At 43.3% G+C, this 19,967-nt stretch overlaps 1 protein-coding gene across 5 annotated transcripts in view; it reads left to right on the top strand.

The window, feature by feature from the left end:
* The first annotated feature begins 520 nt into the window (after window positions 1-520).
* The window catches only part of MNAT1 (MNAT1 component of CDK activating kinase), a 126,380-nt gene continuing 106,933 nt past the window's right edge, over window positions 521-19,967 (top strand). For all 5 annotated transcript variants that reach the window (XR_014228868.1, XR_014228869.1, XM_082318276.1 and 2 more), the window contains exon 1: window positions 521-647. Coding sequence is in view for 3 of the 5 variants with exons in the window: in XM_082318276.1 (XP_082174402.1) it covers window positions 559-647 (89 nt within the window). In the remaining 2 variants the exon portion in view is untranslated. The remainder of the gene's footprint in view (window positions 648-19,967) is intronic.

Below are 19,967 nucleotides of genomic sequence, written 5' to 3' on the forward strand. Positions count from 1 at the left end.
GCTCCACCTGGAGCGCGGGGACGGGAGGGAGGCGGCGGCTCCCCCTCACCTGCGCCGCCGCGAAGCGCCTTTCCCCGGGCGGGGAGGGAAGAATTAAACCCTCGCGGGGTGCGAAGCGGTGCCGCGGTAGTTACCCGGAGTGAGGTACGGCGCCTCTCCCCGGCCGGGAGCGGGGAGCCCTGCCAGGGAGCTACCGCCCCGCAGCGGCCTCCTGTTGGTTATTCATTAGGCGGGAGTGCCCCCCCACCCCTCCCCCGTTACAAGCTGGGGACAGCCTGCCCCCTCCCGCCCCAGCGCCAGGCAGGTGCTGCCCGGGGGCGGCTCGTACCTGCTCGGCCCGACCGCCCCGGCCCTCCCCACCGCCGGCTGGTTCTGCCCGGTGGTGGTCGGGGCCCGGAGGGCTGAGGAGAGAACCGGGCCCGGCGGCGGGCGGAACGCGCGGGGCGGCGGGCGGTGCCGGCGGGCCCCTTTGGCGGCGGCACCGCGCGGCGGAAGGCGGAATGCGCGGGGGGAGGAGGGAGGGAAGGAGGAAGGGAGGCGGGGGAGGCGGCGGCGGCCATGGATGACCAGGGCTGCCCGCGCTGCAAGACCACCAAGTACCGCAACCCCTCCTTGAAGCTGATGGTCAACGTCTGCGGGCACACGCTGTGAGTGGGGCCGGGGACGGACGGACGCGGTGAGAGGAGGGGCGCCCCGGCCCGGGGCTGCTCCTCTGCGGGGGGACCGGGCGGCGGGGCCTGAGGGGAACGGTCGCTCCCCCGGCCGGTCCAAGGGCGGGGACGGCCCCAGCCGCCCGGCCCGGCCCGGCGGGGCTCCGCCAGACCCCTGTGGGCCTTTGCGAGGCGGCTGCGGGCCCACGCGTGTCCCCCGTGTGCCTCTCCCGGCGGCAGCGCTGCAGCAGCGGTTCCGTGTCGGGCCGGGGTCTGGGCCGCGGTGAGGGCCTGGAGAGCGGCTGTCGGCCGTTCCTCTGCAGTGAGGTGCTTGGGGGGGAACACAGGGGGCTTGGGGTGTTCGGGGTGGTGGTGGTCGGTACCGGCTCCTGTCCCCAAGGGGTGTGAGGCTCCGGGGAGCACAGGGAAATACAGTTCTCATCAACTTAAACACTTCTCACTTGTATTTAATACTGTGCTTCTGTAATTAAGGGGGGGGGGGGGGAAGTGATTTGTTTTATTTCTTGTCGTGTTAATTCTGAATGAGGAATGCTTTATCTGAAGGTTTGATGCTGGTTTAAGTGTTGGAAAATCCTTTCTGAACCTGTGCTGATTGTGGTGTTTACTCATTAAGTATTTTTTTGCAATAAGAGTCATGCTTTTTTTCTTTTTCCCCAAAGATGACCACTTAGATAAATCAGCTAGAGCCAGTGGTGGGAATTAAGTCATACATAGTCTGAATGCATTGACTTTCAGGTCTGGAGATCTTCCTTAGTGTGAAATTTTTAAAGGCTCTACCCTAAATTCTTTCTGGATGCACATGATAGAAACCTCATGCTGCAGTAGCAGCCCTTTCTGTTTTTTCTTTTTGTTTGTTTTTTGTGTCTTTTCCTCCTTCCTGTGATGTGTGTATTGAGCTGTTTATATTTTTAAACTAGATGTGAACTGCATTCAAAAGACACAGCCTGAAAGCTTTACTTAACTTGGTATAGTGTTGTAAGTGAACAGGATGAACGCACTGGATCGCAACAAAGGATTTATGGGTTTTTATATATATATATATATATATTTATTTTTTTTCTAAGAAAAAAGCATGAGCTTTCATCCGCCTCCCTGATCCTGTTCTCTGTGGCCATGCAAGCATTTCTGTTGCCACGAGGGAAGGTGTGTGGGAGAGCAGCAGATGATCTCTTGGTAGTGGTGGTGTAGGAGAGACAGGCAGCAGGAGTGCCCCTTTGGTGACAGTGATACTGGCTGCCTAAAAGTGCAGTGTTAGCTGGAGTTCAAAAGGTAACGGCCACATTTAGGCAAGGCTGTGCAGCTTCAAAATGATGTTTCTATCTTCTGTTCCAGTGAAGATCAAAGGACTAGTGGTCTCCATCATCTTCTGCTTTCAGGCTCCTCCAGAGCCACTTCCAGCAGAGGACAGCATGTTTCAGTTTGCTTTCCTGCTTTGGTTCTCGATATTTTTTTTTTTTTTTTGTAGCTGAGCTTTCCATGAGAAAATTAGTCATGTTTTGTGCTTTACTGGGTCCAGCTGCTGACTCCTTATTTGGGGTGTCTTGCTTTCCTTGTTTCTTCCCAGCTGTACAAGGACTGCCTCTGCTTCCCCCAGCTCTTGTTTTTCCACACTTCTGCATTTGGCAAGTGTTTTATCGGAGACCAGATGAGTAGCCTGAATCCGTGTGGCCCTCGGTTGAGCCCGCCGGGTATCTCTGCAGGGCACTTGCCAGGAGAGGGCTATGCAGACCCACCCAGGCTGACCTCACGTGGAGCCAGCAAGGTCTGTTAGTCCCTCCTTTACCTTCCCAGCAAAGGGTGTCTCTGCAGCTGGGCACCGCTGCTTTAAAGCATATGTGTGTGGGGGTAAAGTTGAAGTCACTGTTGTAAGCAGGATCTCTAGATTTCTTTGGTTTTGTTGTAATTAAGGACTCTCCATCTTGATGTGGTTCAAGTGGATCACTTTTCCTCTGTAATATCCTTTCAAGAACCCCTTTAAGGTCATGTTTTTATTATTATTTCCATATGATGTTACAAATCCTTCATGCTGGAAGTTGTTTCTTAGTAATGGTTAATAAATTCTTGTAATAACTGATGTAGAAGCTGGAAGCTCAGATGAGGCACCTGTGAATCAAGTATGAGGGGAAAAGGGGGAGGTAATTGACATTTGTTCTTTCATAAATTCTCTGTGTTGCAGGCACAAGGAAGGAATGTCTAACTAGTTCTCGAAGCAAATGAGCTAACATAAGTTTCTGATGGAGATTTACCCTGCTTAGGCAATCTGTTGCACTAGTTTGCTGTCCTTACCATTGAAAATACTACTTCTAATTTCTAATCTAAATTTATTTGCTATAACTTAAGCATTTAAGAATTCTAACATGCATTTTGTACACCTTGTGAATTCTTTATGCAGGAATGTGTCACATGTTTTGGGGGCTTTCTCTTTGGTGTTTTCCACACTTAAGAAATCCCATGCCTTCAGCCTCCTCTCCTCAGTGATATTTTTTTTTTTTTTTTAATATACATCTGTGGGCTATTCTCACTGCTTTTCTTGAGACATTTTTCACTTGGTTTGCATTTTTCTGGAACGGGACACAGTGCTCCATCTGAGCATCTGCTCCACAGGCAGAGTCAAAATTATTTGATATGCTTTTCATGTGATACTTGCATTTCATACATCTCAGTAGGACGATAAGTCTTTACGTATTTTTTTATTTTTTGCGGTGATATGTGTGATTTATGTTCAGCATAAACCCCAGATTCTTTAGCACTTTACCACTCAACATACTTAACCTTGCCTTCTGTGTTGTGTTATGCAGCTGATTATTTTTACCTATTTGCTCTGTCAAACTGCGTATTACTTCAAGTGACTTTTGCCCTTGCTTCAAGTGACTTTGGATCCTGAGGCCCTCCATCAAAGTGCTTGTAACTGTCCCAGGTGATCCTCTGATAACGTAAAAAAATGACCTTTCTGTCCTGATATTTTCCCATGTGTAATTTGTAGACAAGATGTTGTCTGGGAGGTCTTCGAAATTGTTACTTTGTGACCATAAGAAATCAAACTGAGGCAGAGCAAAATACAGAGTTGCGGGCAGTAAGGTCCTTGCTAAATAGCCTTCACCCTGGTCTCAAGTTACTTTTTGTAAGGGTGGAGAATGCTAAAAGATTAGAGCCATGTGAATGGGCTTGCTACCTATTTTCTCTCTGACTGAAATAATGATAACTTATCTCTGGGTATGGGTTTCTAATCATCTCTCAGTACTTCAGCATCTACCGTATTTGTTTAGATTATATGACTGTCAATTTAAGAGTGTCAATAGCCCAGTTAAACCAAAACCGCATTGCCTCTAGTTGCTATTTTGCTACCTACGTTGTTAATGTGTCATTGGAGGAAATGACATTACGTTTGATATGATTTGTTCTTAACAAGTTGTGTGTTGGAGCTTATCTGCTTCGTTATCTGAAATATGCAGGAGAGAGGTTGTTTGATTATTTATTTCGGCATCATCCCAGGGACTGACGGTAACCCTGACTGGTCCGTGTTTCCCTGTGTATTTGGGTTCCTGCTCTTTGGAAGCAGGTGCTTTTGCCCTTCTTCAGGCTGCGGGAACTTAATGCAGAGAGCAGAGATGATCTTTGATAATTGCCTTTGTCAGTCTTTGAAGGGTAAATAGTATGTCTACCAGATTTGAAAACCTTGAAGTACTCTTTTAATGCTGTAACCCCTGAATATAGTCCATAGGTTTATGGACTACAAGTCCATAGGTTTATGGAAGCTTATTAAGTTGTCTGCAGAACTATATTGCCTTTATCATGCTTTCTGTTTAAAGTTTGCCAGTAAATATGCATGGGAAATTCAGAATCTTGACTTTGTTGGCTCGGGAGATTTGGAGCAATTGCTCTAATGCGTTTTCTGGTTCTAGCTTGTGTTCCTGCTCCTTTTGCTGTGATATGAGTTACATTAGCTGGTTAATCCGTCTTAGTGAATGAAGATCAATGCAGAAAACGCCCCAAGTGCTTTGGCATCATCTACTAGAGATTTTCCTTCCCATTGAATAGTAGGTTAACACACTCCTACTTTAACTGCTCTTTCTTTCACTGCAGGCGTTCTGAAGGAACATTTTCATGTTACCTTCTGTGTTGCCTCCCAGTAGTTTCTTTCGTAATGCATTGACCTTTCCAATTTTGTTAACTGTTTGTGCTGTTCACTTTAAGTGACCTTCAGTGATTTGATTTGCACTTGTGCAAAATCTCTTGAAATTCAGATGATTAAATAGCCTATACTTAGCTGAAATGATTTCTCATTAAGCTTCAGATCTTTCTTCTGGGTTTCAGGTAGCTTGTGGTTTTACCATTAGTTCATTTTCTTTATTTTGTGGCTCTCTGTTTTGCCCTTCTGAAGAACTGCGGGAGTTGCCGCCTTGTGCCTTCTGTGAGCCAAGCTGTTTTCGCTTTCATATTCTTAGCCAGTTCGTTCTCTTTGGTTAGAATGAAACTAGAAGAGCCTTCCTTTTATCTTTTTTTTTTTTGTGTGTGTGTGTTTTTCTTTTTTCTTTTCACCTCCTATATAAACAAAGTTAATCTCAAAGTATTTGAGAGCTTGTTGGGCAATGTGTGTCCTGTTCGTTCCTTCTTTTTTGACAGAAGCCTGCAGTGAAGGTTGCTCTTGCTATGAAGTCCTGTGCTTTGGAGGTTTGGCTGTTCATTCTTCTCCTCTTCCCTACTTCATTAATTTAAATCTCTCTCATCTGAGGTAGATCCTATGTGTTAGGGTACCTATGTTGGTTTCCTATCTCTCTTTTACTGGGACCTTGATCCTGCCAATAAATTCATTCTGGATCTTAGCACCAATGTATGCAGATACGTCGTGCTTTGTGTATCTTCCTGCGTCAGCGTGCTTGACCCTATGTTAGGCTTTCTCCTAACGCTGCATGTTCGCCGCCTTCAGTTCGCCTGTGGTCAGCGGGGCTCTGGAATGTGTTCGTGTCCGCTTGTGGCAGAGCAGGGGTCGGCGTGCTGATAAGCACAGCAGTGCTGCGGCGGAGATAAGGGATAGGCAGATGAGTGCAAGAGGATGAAATCGGACGTTGAGTCTCGGCTGTAAACATCCTTCAAGTTGGGCTTCCACTGCAGTTTATTCCAGTGGAACCATGCCAAGCCTTACGATTATGGGAATGGTTTTTTAGGGGGGGTTATTTCTTAGTATTTTGTTTTCCTTGGTTCTTGCTTCTTGACCAGTATCGCCAAAAGTGTAATACCATGTGTTTTTGGCATTAGAGTAATGTTAAATAAGCCTTTTCCACTATAAATCTTCCCTGTCACTGGGAGGGAGGATGATAAATTAGCAGTTAAAAGTTGTTCTAGAATGGGACTTAGTATGGAAATGCTCAGTTCAAGAATAATGAATGTCTTTTAAAGTTTATTTTCTTAAGTATAACAGAGGTTCAGGGCATCAGACACTTGGCTTTAAAGATGCTTTTGTGCAGGGGAAAGTGTGTCTAATTATGGAGCAATGCTTGATTAAAGTTCTGCAACACATTAGTTTCTAAGGTGCACTGGTGGCTTTGCCTTCTTTTAAGGGTTCACTCTCAAGAATTATATTCAAAAGCCTTTGTGCATGCATGACAATTTTTGATTATTCAGACGATTCCTAATGTCTTTTCTGAGTGTACAGATGCCGGGTGCGTGCTTGCCAATGGAGTTGTAATCCACCTGGCTCCATTTGAGACCATGAATTATCTGTTACTCTGCCTGCTTGGATTTCATTGCCTGTGTTGAGTTTTAGGAGGCAGGTTAAGCGTATCCCACTGATTTACTTACATAAAGAGGAAAGGAAATGCATTCACCGAAAACTGCGTTAAAAGAATGTTAAGGTTGTTACTGCAAACAGGACTGGGTAAAGACATTTACTATTGGCTGTAAACTTGGACCATCTGGTCTCCAACAATCAGATGCAAAAGTCTTAGGTAAAAAAAGGTAGTTAATTTGGGCTGCTGCTTCAGTTTTGTTGTCCCACTGCCTGCTATAGGGAGGAGGAAGGAAACTGGTATGTAAAGCTCTTTCTTAGGAGTCAGTCCTGCTGCTCCAGCTACCTGTGACCCATCTTGACTTGCAGAGAGAGGTTGTCTGTGGACAAACAAAAGCAAAAGAACTCCCTTCCCTCCCCAGTGTCATGCCAGCTGTGGTGCTGTCTCTGCAAAGCGTCTTCCCCATGCTTGACATCTCTGGGAGACAGGGGCACAGGTACCAGAGCAGCCTCCAGAGAGAACTGATAGGCTTGATTTCAGGTGCTGCCAGCGTAGTAGTTTTGGGTTTGTTCGTGTACTGCTGCAATCTCAGAGCAAGTTCATTAACTACCATCTGTTGAAAGCTTTCCTGGTGTCTTTTTCCTGTCCACAAGAGACTTACAGAAAGGTGTCTAGACTCCTTATTAAATTTTTTTCTCCTTTTCCCAGAGGGAGATGTGTGTGTTTCTCGTTTAATTTGTTAATAAGGCTTCAAAATGAAGACAGCATAACAACACTTACTATCTCTAGGCCCAGCTTCGTGTTGCTCAGGGGAGACATCAATTCACCGAGTTGTGCTGTGGGGATTCTGTAATCTGCCCCTACACCCTGTTATGGCTGTTCCAGGGATTCATTAGGGGTTAAGTGCATCCTCTGAGAACTCTAATTGTAATTGCGGTGCTAACGGCTGCTAAAATGAAGAAACAGAGGTTTCATTATTTGCATATTTATTTTAATGTTAGAAGCATTTGGAGTTTTGCTGCTGTCAAATTCCCTAGGAGTTGGAAGTAGGAACATCCTCAGTGAATTCAGGGGAGTGGGGTCTCATGCCAGCGCGTGGGGCTGGAGACATTGCAAAAAGAGTTTGGAGTCTTCTTGTTTAAACTCCTTCCAAGTGAAAGGATTGCTTGGCTTCTTGCTGCATTCTTCTCTGCAGTGTGGTTCGAGAAAATGCCTTTCTTCTAAGATGGGGGGAAGCCCTGGAGACTGTGGAAAATAACATAAAACTGTATTTCAGTGAAGTGAGTTTGAGTGAAGAACTCTAGAGGTAGGCAGTGAGGATCTGTCAGATCTGTAACTTTTAACTTGAGTGTATGGGAATTAGGTGCTTAAATTCATATTTGTATTTTATTCAGCAAGCTTTTTTCCTAAAGGAAGCTTCTGAAATGCAAGACACATAAGGACAATGATACTGTGTTCAGGGCTGTCATTTCTAACATAAAGGTTGGCTGTGATGTATGTGATTTTTAGGCCACCAGATTTCTATTAATACAGAAGCTGAGGTGCAGGCTCCTGAGTGCAAACAATATGAGTAGCGCTGGTTGAACCATGGAAATGCGCACGTGGATGCAGGACTCGTGAACAGGCAGCACGCACAAGGAGAAGAGCCACCAGACTCTGGCAGTTACTGGACCCTTGTAGGAGTTGATCCAGTTTGCTAACCTGGCAGAAAATGAGAAGCCTTTTTGATAGGTTAATGCAGTGGTGTTTGTACAGGATTAGTGAGTTGACATGGCTTGTGGATGGGTAGAGAGGCATCAGATGTGGTGCAAGGCAATCTGTAGGAACCTGTGTCCACAAGGAAGGTAGGAATATGGTCGAAGGAAGGTCCTTTTTGTGACAACATTAATTTAGCTTGCGCCATTTTGTGAAGCTGCATGCTTAAAAACCTGGCTTATCTGGGAGAGCAAATGCTCTATTTTGTTTCTTAGGCTTGTTTTCTTGCTACTCTTGCCATATCACATCTCAAATTAGATTCCTGAGTGGTAGATCCTTACTTGCATGAAAAGCATAAGTAGTCTTGGTGGACTAAAGCAGATTGGGGCTACATATAGCTAAAAATCTCAACCAGAACAGGAACTTTGTGTGGTCCTAAAAACGCCTGCTTTGCTTTAGGGAGATAAGTAATGAAAACTAGGTAATGTCTTTCATTCTCAACAATTTACATCTCAGTTTTCTTATTTTTTTCTGGGTGAGTTGGGAGACACATCAGGGGAGGTTTTGACTCACATTTGTCAGATGTACCATGGGACGTTAGGTTAGCTGGTGCTTGTTTGAAATAGTTACACAATCATAGCCTGTCTGCATCCTCAAAGGAAGAAGCAACATTACTTTTTTGAGTGGAATGTATTTCTTCAGAAAGAAAGCTTCACCACCCCCCCCCCCCCCCCCGACTTCTTAGGGAATAAAAATCTAGGTCATCTTTCTTCTTTGTCTTTTTGGAGTTATTCCTGGGTTTATTAATTGGGATTAGTTCCTCTCTGGACTCTGTTCCATCCCGTTACTCTTCCAAAGTCTCTCCGAGTTAGTCATGGGAGGTGATTAAATCATTGCTGAAATACCCAAGAGGTTATTTCCTTCTGCCATCCAGTTTTGACAGTGAATATTTGCTTTTAAATTTGTCTCTGAATCATGGTCTTAATACTTATGATGCAGTGGTATTAATGCTTCAGTTTTATTATTATTTTGTTTTAAAACTGACATATTTAGAAAATCTTCTCTTTTCTCTGTTGAGCTATCAATTGGCCTGTCTGCTTAGCAAAGCTTGCAGAGCTCTACTCTTTATTCCTTGTAAGTACTTTTTGGAAATTTAAGCTGTGGTTCTGCTCTGAGATGTAACCTTGGCAGAAGGAAAGCTATTGTTTATAACCTGGATCTCCAGTCAGTCAATTGAAAAGTAAATTCTTTTTCCTTGGTTCTGAAAATTGTCTGGCTGAATCTGCAGCCTGGGGTCCTGAAAATGGCCAATGGGTTTGGCTGCCCAGCTTGGAGTCCTCAAATGTGCTTGACCCTTTTGGTTGGGTAAACGCTTACCATGGTAAGGTTGAATGTGGTAAATGTCCAGTATGGTAACAGTCCAACACAGGTGTGGTAAATCTCTATGGTTAAAATAAGTGCTTCTCAAAAAGAAGGCAAACACAATAACCTTTTAAACAATTTGATATTAGCCTTTTTTTTAATTGCATTTACTGCATTATAATTCAAGCTAATAATTCTGTGGGTTTGTGAGGAAGAAGGACGTTTGACTTGCTTCTACGTGGTTGCTTTAGCTCCCAAATGCTAATAAGTGATATGCGTAGGTTTAATATTTATGAAATTAAGCAAACATATTCCTGAGTCATTTTAAAAAGCACGTCTTGGTAATTGTAAATTCTCTGCAGAGCAGATCTGAATGTGCCCTCTTGGAGTACTCAGAAGTCGCATTTGTGTGTGTGCTTTTTGTTTGGGGCTTTGGTTGTGGTTTTCGTTCCCCTGGTTTTTGTTCCCAAAGGACAACTGAAGGTGAAGTTTGAAGAAAAGCCAGGTCAGCATTTTGGAAATTGAATCGAGTACTCTGCTTTTCAAATCTGGTTAGTAAATTAAGAAATAAAAAAAATCTTCCTTGATAGTAACAGGATATGGGACAGGCAGGGTGCTGAGCTTGCCTTGGGGACACTTAAGTTTCATGTTGCCCCTTCCCTCTTTGGTTTAATGATATGCAGGAAACGGTGGACGTTTCTTCACAGAAAGGCCACTCTGGCTGTAATCAAAGTCATAAGTACTAGTCCTAAGAGTGAACTGAATCTTGTAATGACATGTACTTGGTTTCTCTTTTTTAAAAAATGTTGTGCAAGAATTATATTTGACAAGACCGGATCTGAGAGAAGAGCTTAGCAGGAACTGCTGCTATATATGACAAAGTTAGACTTTAATTGTCGTAGCTAAGAACATTTTTGATGCTCTGAAAATTATATTCTAAGTTGTTCTTTCTTTGACTATAACACATATGGGGAGGGAGAATGTATCAGGAAATTCTTGCAGGTTTTTTCATATGGAATACAGGTAAGTTGAGGGAAGTGAGAACAGGATGCCTTTGCCACAAGTGAACAATGAGCAAGTCATCTGGTCTGATAAATATTTTGGCTCTGAACTGGGAAATATGTAGATAATGATTTTTGCTGTTCCCACAGTCCTGCCTCAGTGAGTGGCACTGAGGTTAAACATATGTCTAAGCATTTGCAGAATCCTGGGCTTAACGTGAGCATGATAACTTCTTTAACATTATAGAGGAAGTTAAGTGGCTTTACTGAGAGTTAAGAAGCAGTGGGATGGGGCAGAGTGAGGAACAGTGGGGGTTTTTTGTTTGTGGGTTTTTTGTTTTGTTTTTTAAGAAGAAATGTTGAGGTAAAAGTACCCAAGCCCTAAGAATGTTCTGCTCCCCAGTTTTTATTAATGTGGCTAGGCTGCCAGTCTCTCTGCCAGGGTGGCAAAGAAGGACTGATGTTCCTAGACAGCAGAAGGCAAGGGAGTGGTTCGGCTAATGTTGACACCTTCAGGCTGCTGAGCCAGAATGGAGGTGTTAGGTCTAATTGGGCAGGGAAGTTTGGCGCTGGGGTTAGATGTATCGCAAGGGCTGCTGGCAGAGCTGGGGTGAAGAAGGAAGACCTCTGGTCCCAGACAAGTACAGGCAGACAACCGTTTAATGTCTTTGTCATCCTTACTTGCAATGTGTTGTGTGTTTTCTGGGGGGGGGGAAAAATATATCTTCGTGGGGATTAGGAGCTGAACAATCTGTAGGTGTAACTAATGACTAGATAATCTTTGGTGTGAGTATATGAATAGCCTTGTGTAAATAGAGGAGTTCAGGTTTTTCTGGGATTAGCTGTCTGTAGGCTTAAAAAGACTAAAAAAAATAGTCCTTACACACCCGGGATGGCATTAGGAAGGACTGTCGGTGGCAGTTATGTAGTTTGATAAGCCTGTGACTAATGTGCTATGTACTGGAGATGGGAGGCTGCCTTCAAACCCCCAAGATCCCCTTGTTCCAGGAAAAACATGAAAAGTTATCTCTAGTTTCGGGATACGATTGTACACTGTAAAGGGAAGGAGGGAGGTTAACAGGACTGGGGGCAATGCCAGTATGACGTGATGTTGCTGTGAACATTGTCAGCTGGGCAGGGCTGGAGGCATTTAGGAGCTGGAGAAATATTTGTCTGTTGAGCTTAGTCTAGAATTACTGTATTTGTTTGAACCTTTTTGTTTCCAGTCTTGCAACAAAACCAGGCCTAAAATTTTGCTAAATAGATCCTTGATTTCTATTCTATCTGCTTGGTTTGGGGGAAAGGTAATACAGGAGGGAGCAGCAGTTGTGGCCAGCGTTAGCTGTCTCCATGTGGGCAGCATCTCGGTGATGTAGGAGTGGAACAGGCCCCCTTGGAGATTTGTTCTTTGGGATGAGGTTAGGGAACTCAAATTGCATGGAGTTCGTGTGGGAACCTTTGTTGCCAACTGACATTTTCGAAAGGAGCCTTCTGTTTTGCAAGGAGCGTGTGACTGGGAAACATCTTGTGGCTCTGGGGAAACTGAAATGCTGTCATGGAGTTGAAAGGGGAGGTGGACTCCTAGGCTTATCGTGTGGCAGTAAATGAAACAGCAAAGGTCATGAGGGGGACTGGCTTGGAGAAAGGGGCATGACTACATGAGGACTTGAGAGAAGGAGTGATGAGTGGGCTAGAGAAGCATTTAGGACTACCTGGGAAGACTGAGGAAAAACTGGAGCTAAAGACCCATAGAGAAAGATGTGAGCTCCTGGGAGGATGAATGCAGGGGGAACCGGTGGCTGTAGGAAGATCAGAGGTAAGGATAGTGAGCACCTGTGTTTGCGTGCGTGCACGCGTGTGCGGTGAAGGCGTATAGGCGTCTGAATGGAAATCAGCTGAGCAAGGAGTCTGTGCCTGGGTCAAAAAGTCTTGGTCAGGGGAGAAAGGACAGACGCAGAAGGGGTTGGCACTCTCCTGTCTTGCCTTCCCTCATCGTGCTGGAGCAGCACCCGGGGTGTTTGAGTCACTTTACAGAGCCCTGGGGGGGAGCTGGCCAAGTTCCTGGAGCCCAGCGTTTTGCAGGGGCTCCCGGCTGCGCCCGTCGGACTCGGCTGCAGGGGCGCAGGCTGTGTGCAACTGCTGCCGTGCTCCCCAGGAGCTGTGCTTTGAGCCGAGGAAATCCTATATAGCGCTAATGCTAATCACTCTCGAATCAGGAATGCGAAATTTGGGCATGCTTCAGGCATTAATTATAGTGGCTTAATTTCCTTCTCTGGTAATGTGGGGATAATACTACCTCATGGTGGTTTTGAGAAGGTCAGTTATTTAATGCTGACTATGCATGCCAAAGAAAACTGGAAGGGAGGGGGAAAAAAAGTAAACTTGTCGAAGCAGGATTTGAACAGGGCAGAATAAACAAGGTCTGAGGATAAACCGGCATTGTCTGCGTGCATGTTAGTTAGGCATTGCCTATCCAGAGGGTTGAAGGAGGTGGCAGTCCTTAACAAGTTGGAAAGAGCAACTCTATATCTCAGCTCCTGGCAGGCCATGCACATTAACTGTAAGGAAAACGTGTAAAGCCCGGGCTATATATTGTGCAGGCTGGTTAGAGGAATAACGTGACATTGAGGCCTCTACCCCGCTGCCCGACTTGGTCGACGTAAGGTAATGGATATCGAGGGGAGTGGATGGGGAGGAGCTGAGTAACAGCCTGATTGCATAGGCCTTTCTTCCAAAGGAAACCGGGCTAACGTAATGTGGTGATATAACAAATTTATATCGTAGTGCATGACCACAAGAGGGATCAGACCACTTGAATTTTCACTCTTGCGTTTTTGATTCTGCGTTCTTTCATGTAGCTTGGTTATGGGTGTTTTACATATGGAGGTTTTACTGTCTGACTTGCTGATGACAATACTAGAAATCTAGTTGAATAGTGGGCTTGTGTCTAGTTTTTCTCTGTCACAGGTCTTTTTCTTGGTTTCAGCCTCTGCAGTAAAAATAAGGCTGTATTACTTCATGACTTTGATAGATAGTTTTATATGTCTACTTGCACAGAAAGTTGTCTTATTGTTTGCTAGGTAAGACTTTCTTTCCAATACTCTTGCTATGTCTTCTTAAATGACTATTTTAAAAAGATGACTGTCATTAAGTGAGATCAGAACCCCTCTAGAGTCTGTATTTTCTATGAGCTTGATCGTTCAAACCTCATTTCTAGCTTTCTACCAATTCTCCTCTTCTGGAGCATCAATTGTAAAATTGGCAAACATATGCTGATCTGAAAGTAATCATTCATTGAATATAATGGACCCTAATCACTTTCTCTTACACCTAATTAATCCAATATTTGATTTTAAAAATACATGTTTTTTAGAGTTAGTAAAAAGATGTAAAGTTGCCTGAAGGAGAATTGCCCCAACTTATTTCTACCTTATATCTTTCCTTCACAAATATAGAAGCAGCTATATCATTGAAAATTTAATGAAGCTTTCATCAATATAATGCAGTGCCTCTACATTCTCTGAAATGTATCCATATTTAATGAGCTTCTAATTCTAATTTCAGGTAACAGGAACAACTGAATATAACCATAAATCTGATTTGTTTGTGAACAGTGCGTCCTGTGTCATTTACAATCTGTAAAGTAGTCATTGATGACCAGCGTGGTAAAGCACGGGAAGAGTTGTACATCTGAACATCAAGCAGTTGCTATTAAAATCGGCTTTGACTGCATTTGGTAGTTTGTTAAAAATGTTTTGTCTCAGACTTTTTTTTTTTTTTCAATAAAAATCAGCCTCAGGAAACAGAAGCAATGACCATAATGCAATGAGTTTGTTGTCTGAGCGTCATGTTTGAGTATTTCTGGTTTGTGTGTTTTTTGTTTTTTGTTTTTTTTTTTTTTTTTTTTTTAACTCTTAGCAAGCCTAAGGTTAGTTCCTTAGTTAAAAAGTACAATAGTGGGAAAATATTTTGGATGTGTGGAAGAGCTGGTAATACTGAACAAAATATAGAATTGTGTATAATTAATTACAAAAGATGGAAATAGTCTAGGAATAACTGTGAAAATATCCTACTGTACTCTGGACAGTCTCAAACGGAAGATTTCTGTGAAGCATCAAATAATGTTGCACTGCTAGGCTTGGCTGGAAGAAGCAGCAAGGCTTGTTTTGCTCCTTCTTACTGGGAGTGAATCTTAATGCTGAAAAGATGGTATTGTTTACCAAATTTTATGCAATAATACCACCTATAAGTACATAATTATATTTTCAAGTAGAATAAGAAAACATTAACACAAAAATGTTGTTTTGATCATGTGAAAATACTTTATTGTTCTATCTGCATTTTTTAATTTATGGTCCTTTTATTGTTTCTCATAATCATAATTGACATTTATCCATTAATATTTAATTTGTGTTTTGTAGGTTTAATTGCAGAAAAAGGCCATATATAACATGATGCCATTGAATATAGAAACATAAAATTTAATAACCAGAAACCTTCTCTGCTACACATAGTATTGCCTTTGTAATAATACAAAAGGCAATATAGAGAATGGTATTCACTCCACCCCCTTTCTTGGCAATATGCAATTTTCTGTTTAATCTAGTAATTTTTTTTTAAAAGAAATCTTAATATAGTACCAAGAGAAAGCTCCACTTGCATGGCACACGTTAGTATCCCAATTGCTTTTGACCGTTCTTATTTTCTTGCATTAATTTACTTGGAACGTTACACTAGCAGGGCTAATCAGGATGTTTTCCCACATATTTTTTTAATCCAACTTTTTATGCACATTTTAGCAGCCCCAGAATTTTATTCAGTCTTTAGCAAGACTTAACACTTGACCTTCACAGCCTCCTCTCGGAGCAGACCAAGAGAAGCTGTCGGACTGGCGTCTCTTGGGAGGTGCAGCTCTGGAGCCGGCGTCCTTGGAGCTGCCAGCGTGCAGCCCTCCGAGTGCCACCGGCACAGGCTCGCGGTCGTACGCAGCCAGCTAGGATGGGGCAGGAGTGATCCGCCTTTCTGTCTCCTCAGTCAGCTCTGTCCTCCTGCGACTGGAGCCCTTGCCCTGGGAAAGCTGTAGCAAATGCCGTCCTAGCCGCAGGCTGGGTTGTAATCCCTGGTCCTGGTGGTTCCCCAGTCCCTAGCACATGTCCCTGCAAGAACACTGCTTTTTTTTTTTACCTTGGAATTCTGCCCTACCTGATTTTTAAGGCTTTCAGAAACTCTTTCCTTACTAGAAAAGATCTGGTGTGGGCAAGATCTGCCATCTCCTGAAGTCGGAAAGTGAATCCATTTGCTCTACGGGTCTGTTCTAGGCATTTCATGCTGGGCAATGTTAAATATGTATCAGTGATAGATACTTCCACTGTGTACTGACTTCTATATTTACTGAATTTATGATAGCTAATTAAAAAAATACAAATTTCTAATTAAAATTCTTGTTTCCTAACCATTTCGGACGCAGAGCAGTACAACAGCGGAATGGATGGAAGAACCGTGTCAACAAGACTGTTGTTTCAAAAGACTAGCTCGGTTCATCAGGTGCTTGAGTGCCAGCGTAGCCTCGCTCATGCAAGTAGCCCACAGAAACAGTGAGACTCCTCATGTGATGATTATTTTTAGGATCAAAACCATACTATTTATTTTCACTTCTAAAAAATGTACATCAGTTTTTCCTGACAGTCGTTTTTCTGTCAAATAGTTTACTTAACACAGACAAACAGTTTATTTAAGATAAGTTGATAGCAGTAGATTTGGAGTTTGTCCTAATGCAGTCACTTTTCATATTTGGCTTGGACTATTTACAGTAGAAGCTGCTGTGGTTGAGATGAGGGAGAGGTGTGTTTTGTTTTGTTTTTTTTTTCTTTACATATTACCAGTTCAAAGGTCTGAAATGACTGTCCCTCATCATCTCCTGAGTGACATCAGATATTTTACTTGCCAGTCTTAAGCATTGACCTCTTTTGACTAGGTCAGCTTTCGACTAGGGGCTGTAGTAAATATACCAGTCCAACTTCATTTCATGATGAGAGGGCATTTTTTTTTTTTTGTGCAAGTTTGGAGGGACTACTTCAGTAAAACTCTGTTTATTTTCCTTTCATAGCTTCTGCATATTTTTTTCAGATTCTTTAAAGATAATTCGAGTATTTTTACCTGGAGTCTCTTGAGGTATGTATAGATTGCACATAAAAGCTACGTTCGGAGCTTTGTTTTAGAGTTAGCACCCAGAAGTTAGAAAATGCCAAAAAAAGGATTCCTCCTTCAGTCTTGGCTTGGTTCCTCTGTATATATGGTAGTGTACTATTGACATAGAATGGTATTTTTCATCTTGCAGGACCTGTTTTGTGCTATAGTGGGAGAATTTTTTCATCAATTATTTTCTGGACACTATCAAGCATGTGTAATGAATAAGAGGGTCACTGGTTTCTTCCTTTTCTCGGTGTCTCTGGATATAAAACCTTTTCTGCCTATGTATTTCTCCTGTGATATAAAGGCATTGCCACCTCTGTCCTACTGATGAGAAAAATCACGATGTTACAGGGATGTCTAAATTCTGAAGTGTGCTATAAAAGGAATGTTAGAACTTCTTTTCCCATCTAGCCTTCATCTTCAGACACACAACCTGCTTGCACAGCAAACAAAAATAGCCTTTTGAGAGCCTCATAATGAAAAAGTGTTAAACTTAGACTGTGTCGATGCTATGAATAGCTGTTGGGCATTCCAGAAAATGGTATTTGTGTTAGTTAAGGTAATTATATTTCAGCTTTGTTCTGCAGTATAGTTTTAGAGGTTTTTTTAGAGGTTTTCTTTTGTGTTACAACATTGAGCTCACAGACAACTGCTGATTTGTGCAACCTAGTGTTTGGGCAGGTAATCCACTGGATCATCTCAGTGCTACTAAGCAAGATTAAAACTGAAGTTTTGGTCCTGGGGGAAAGGAAACTGGGTATAAAAAGAAACAGTAGAGTTTCAAAAGGAATGGGGATATTAGGGGCATTGGGGTTTTTTTTTTCATTTGTTTTTTTTTTCCCCCGTTGATTCATTTCTCTGTTATGTGTTATTGCCCAGCCTCACACAGAGTTGTATCGGCACATCTGAGCGGCAGCAAGCTGCGACGCCAGTGCAGGTACAGGGCGGAGACGGGGATACGCAGCAGCAAGGCCTGTTTTGACACCAGAAAAAACCTATTGTGTAACTGCCCCCTCTGTGTGTCTTTTCTGTGGGTCCTCTGTGTGTTTTCTGAGACACTTTGGCAGCCATGCCCCTTCATGCAGGTTTTATCTGTGCATTTCTAAGCTGAATCATGAACAGGAAGGTTGCACTTTGCCAAGCACCTGTGATTGTACCCTTTCAATGGTATTGTTATTGCTTGCGCTTAAAACAGTATGACTCCTCCTGCACTCTGCTTCTAGCACATATGAACTTTGACTGGCCTTGTTGGTCTAAAATATTTTTATGCTTTGTATATGAAGACATCAGACATTGCTGGTTGTGCCTTTAATGTATAAAGGCAATGGGAAGAAAAGATGAGCTGTGGAGTGGTTAAAAAAAAAATTACTGGCTACATGTGTGTGTCGACTTCCACTTGAGTCTCCGTGGTCACTCCAGCTGATTGAAGTCCAGATGTTCCCTGTGTCACGTGCCTGTCCCATCCTTGTGTTCCTACCCCTTTTTTTTTGGCACTGAATGGTGAGTTCAGGGAGGTGATCCATTTTAGGGTTTTAGAGTAGTTACCAGCCGAATTAGCTCCTTGTCCTGCTCCCGGGCATGCGTGCTGTTGTACAGGCACTAGGGCTTGTAGATGGGGTGGGAAACTGTGGCAGCCCGCATTTAAAAGCAGGATAAACTACTGCAGGACTAGACTCTACCTTGCACTTGTAGTAGCCATGTGTGATGCCAGTACAAATAATTAAATAAATACATCTCGGTACTAGGTGCTTGTATGCTTCTTTGTCGATAGCTTCAGCGCTGTGCCAGGAGAGCAGTTGTTTTGGTAGCATTTCTACAGCATAAAATGGCCATATAGGTGTGTGGCAGCCATGCAGAAAAAACGCTTTGATCTCAGATGATCCTGCGTAATTTCCCCAATACATACTGTGGGAGTTAATATGTTTGTTTTAGTTGACAGCCTGAGCATGCAGAGGCTCTGTTTTTCTTTTGCTTGAACACCGTATAGCTTGGATTTGGATTTAGCTTAAGCAAATTGCAAGGAACTGTCTCTTCATGTTATGTAAAGTTTATGTTCCCGAGAATAAAAGGATCACTTGTGGATTACTGGAAGTGTTGCAGTTTGAAAAGAGCTATGCTGGGGAGGATACAACTTTCTCCTTGAAGTGGGGAGAGTTTTCAGATCTCTTCTCATTCAGATGTTTTGCTAGTCCTTTCAAAGCTTGGGCAGGGGGATTTGGTTTGCAGTGGCCTTCTGGCATTGTCACCAGTGTGAATGAAAAGCTGGCACAAGATACTACTCAGGAGGATGATAGCTGCACAATATGGTGCTTTCTAAGAGCAATGGTTTTCATTTTGCATATTTTTCTTCTCTAAAGAAACAAAAGCGAAGATAATACAAAGCAAAATCTGTTTGGATGGTAGTGGGAATGACAATGAAGGAAGTTTGATATTTGATGCATCACAACTGTCATTGCCAAGCTGCTTTTTCTATTTTTTTTTTTTTTTTGAGTAGTGTTCACATTGGTAGTAGCCAGAAGACCTTTCATGAGTACCAACTCATAGTTCTGTGCAGGGAAAGCAAAAATCCTTGAATTACTAGCAAACAAATTTGAGCAGGGGGAGGTAAGGATATAATGAGAACAAGAAAAGCCCGGTTTCATTCTGACTTAGTTGCTGGAGTGTTGTGCTACTGTGCTTGCTCAGTTTTATGCATTATTTCTCAGAGGAGCTGCAGGATGGGATGGGGGGTAACATTGATGTTAGAGCTTCATGGAATATAGGTTTAAGCAATTGGTGATTGTATTTGTGGCTTTTAATCTCTAATACTGTTTTTCTTTCCTCCCCCCCTTGGAGTAGAGTAGGTGGGCTCGTGTCAGGGGGTGTTTGTGCAGTATCAGAAAGCCATTGCACGTGTGCAAGTCATCTTTGTCCCCTGGCGTGGGAAGCCATTGCGCAACTTTGATCTGCCGTGTGTGCAGTTGGAGAGAAGGATGAGGAAAAGTCATGCTCCTGTTAGCCTCCTGAAAGTACTTTGTGTCCCTGGAGTGCTAAACCTGGGGTCTTTTCAAAGGATAATAGATGCCGTGCAGGTGAGTCAGCCTTTTGTGCTGAGGGCCAGGTGCTTGACTTATTTTCAAGCTGGCATGCTAGGACACACTCTGGCATTCATCACGTTTGTAAACACTCCTCAAAGTTGAGGAAGGCTTTTGTCTTGTAACCGGTTTTCCTTAATGCTCTGGGAGTGACTGGCTTGACGCATTTTCCCCAGGTGGCATCAGCAGCCTATGAAGTACAGAAGAAGCATTTCTGCTGTGTGACCTTTGCAGCAGGGTGATCTT

This window comes from Platalea leucorodia (assembly GCF_965183815.1).
Source record: "Platalea leucorodia genome assembly, chromosome: 7".
Taxonomy (NCBI): Eukaryota; Metazoa; Chordata; class Aves; order Pelecaniformes; family Threskiornithidae; genus Platalea; species Platalea leucorodia.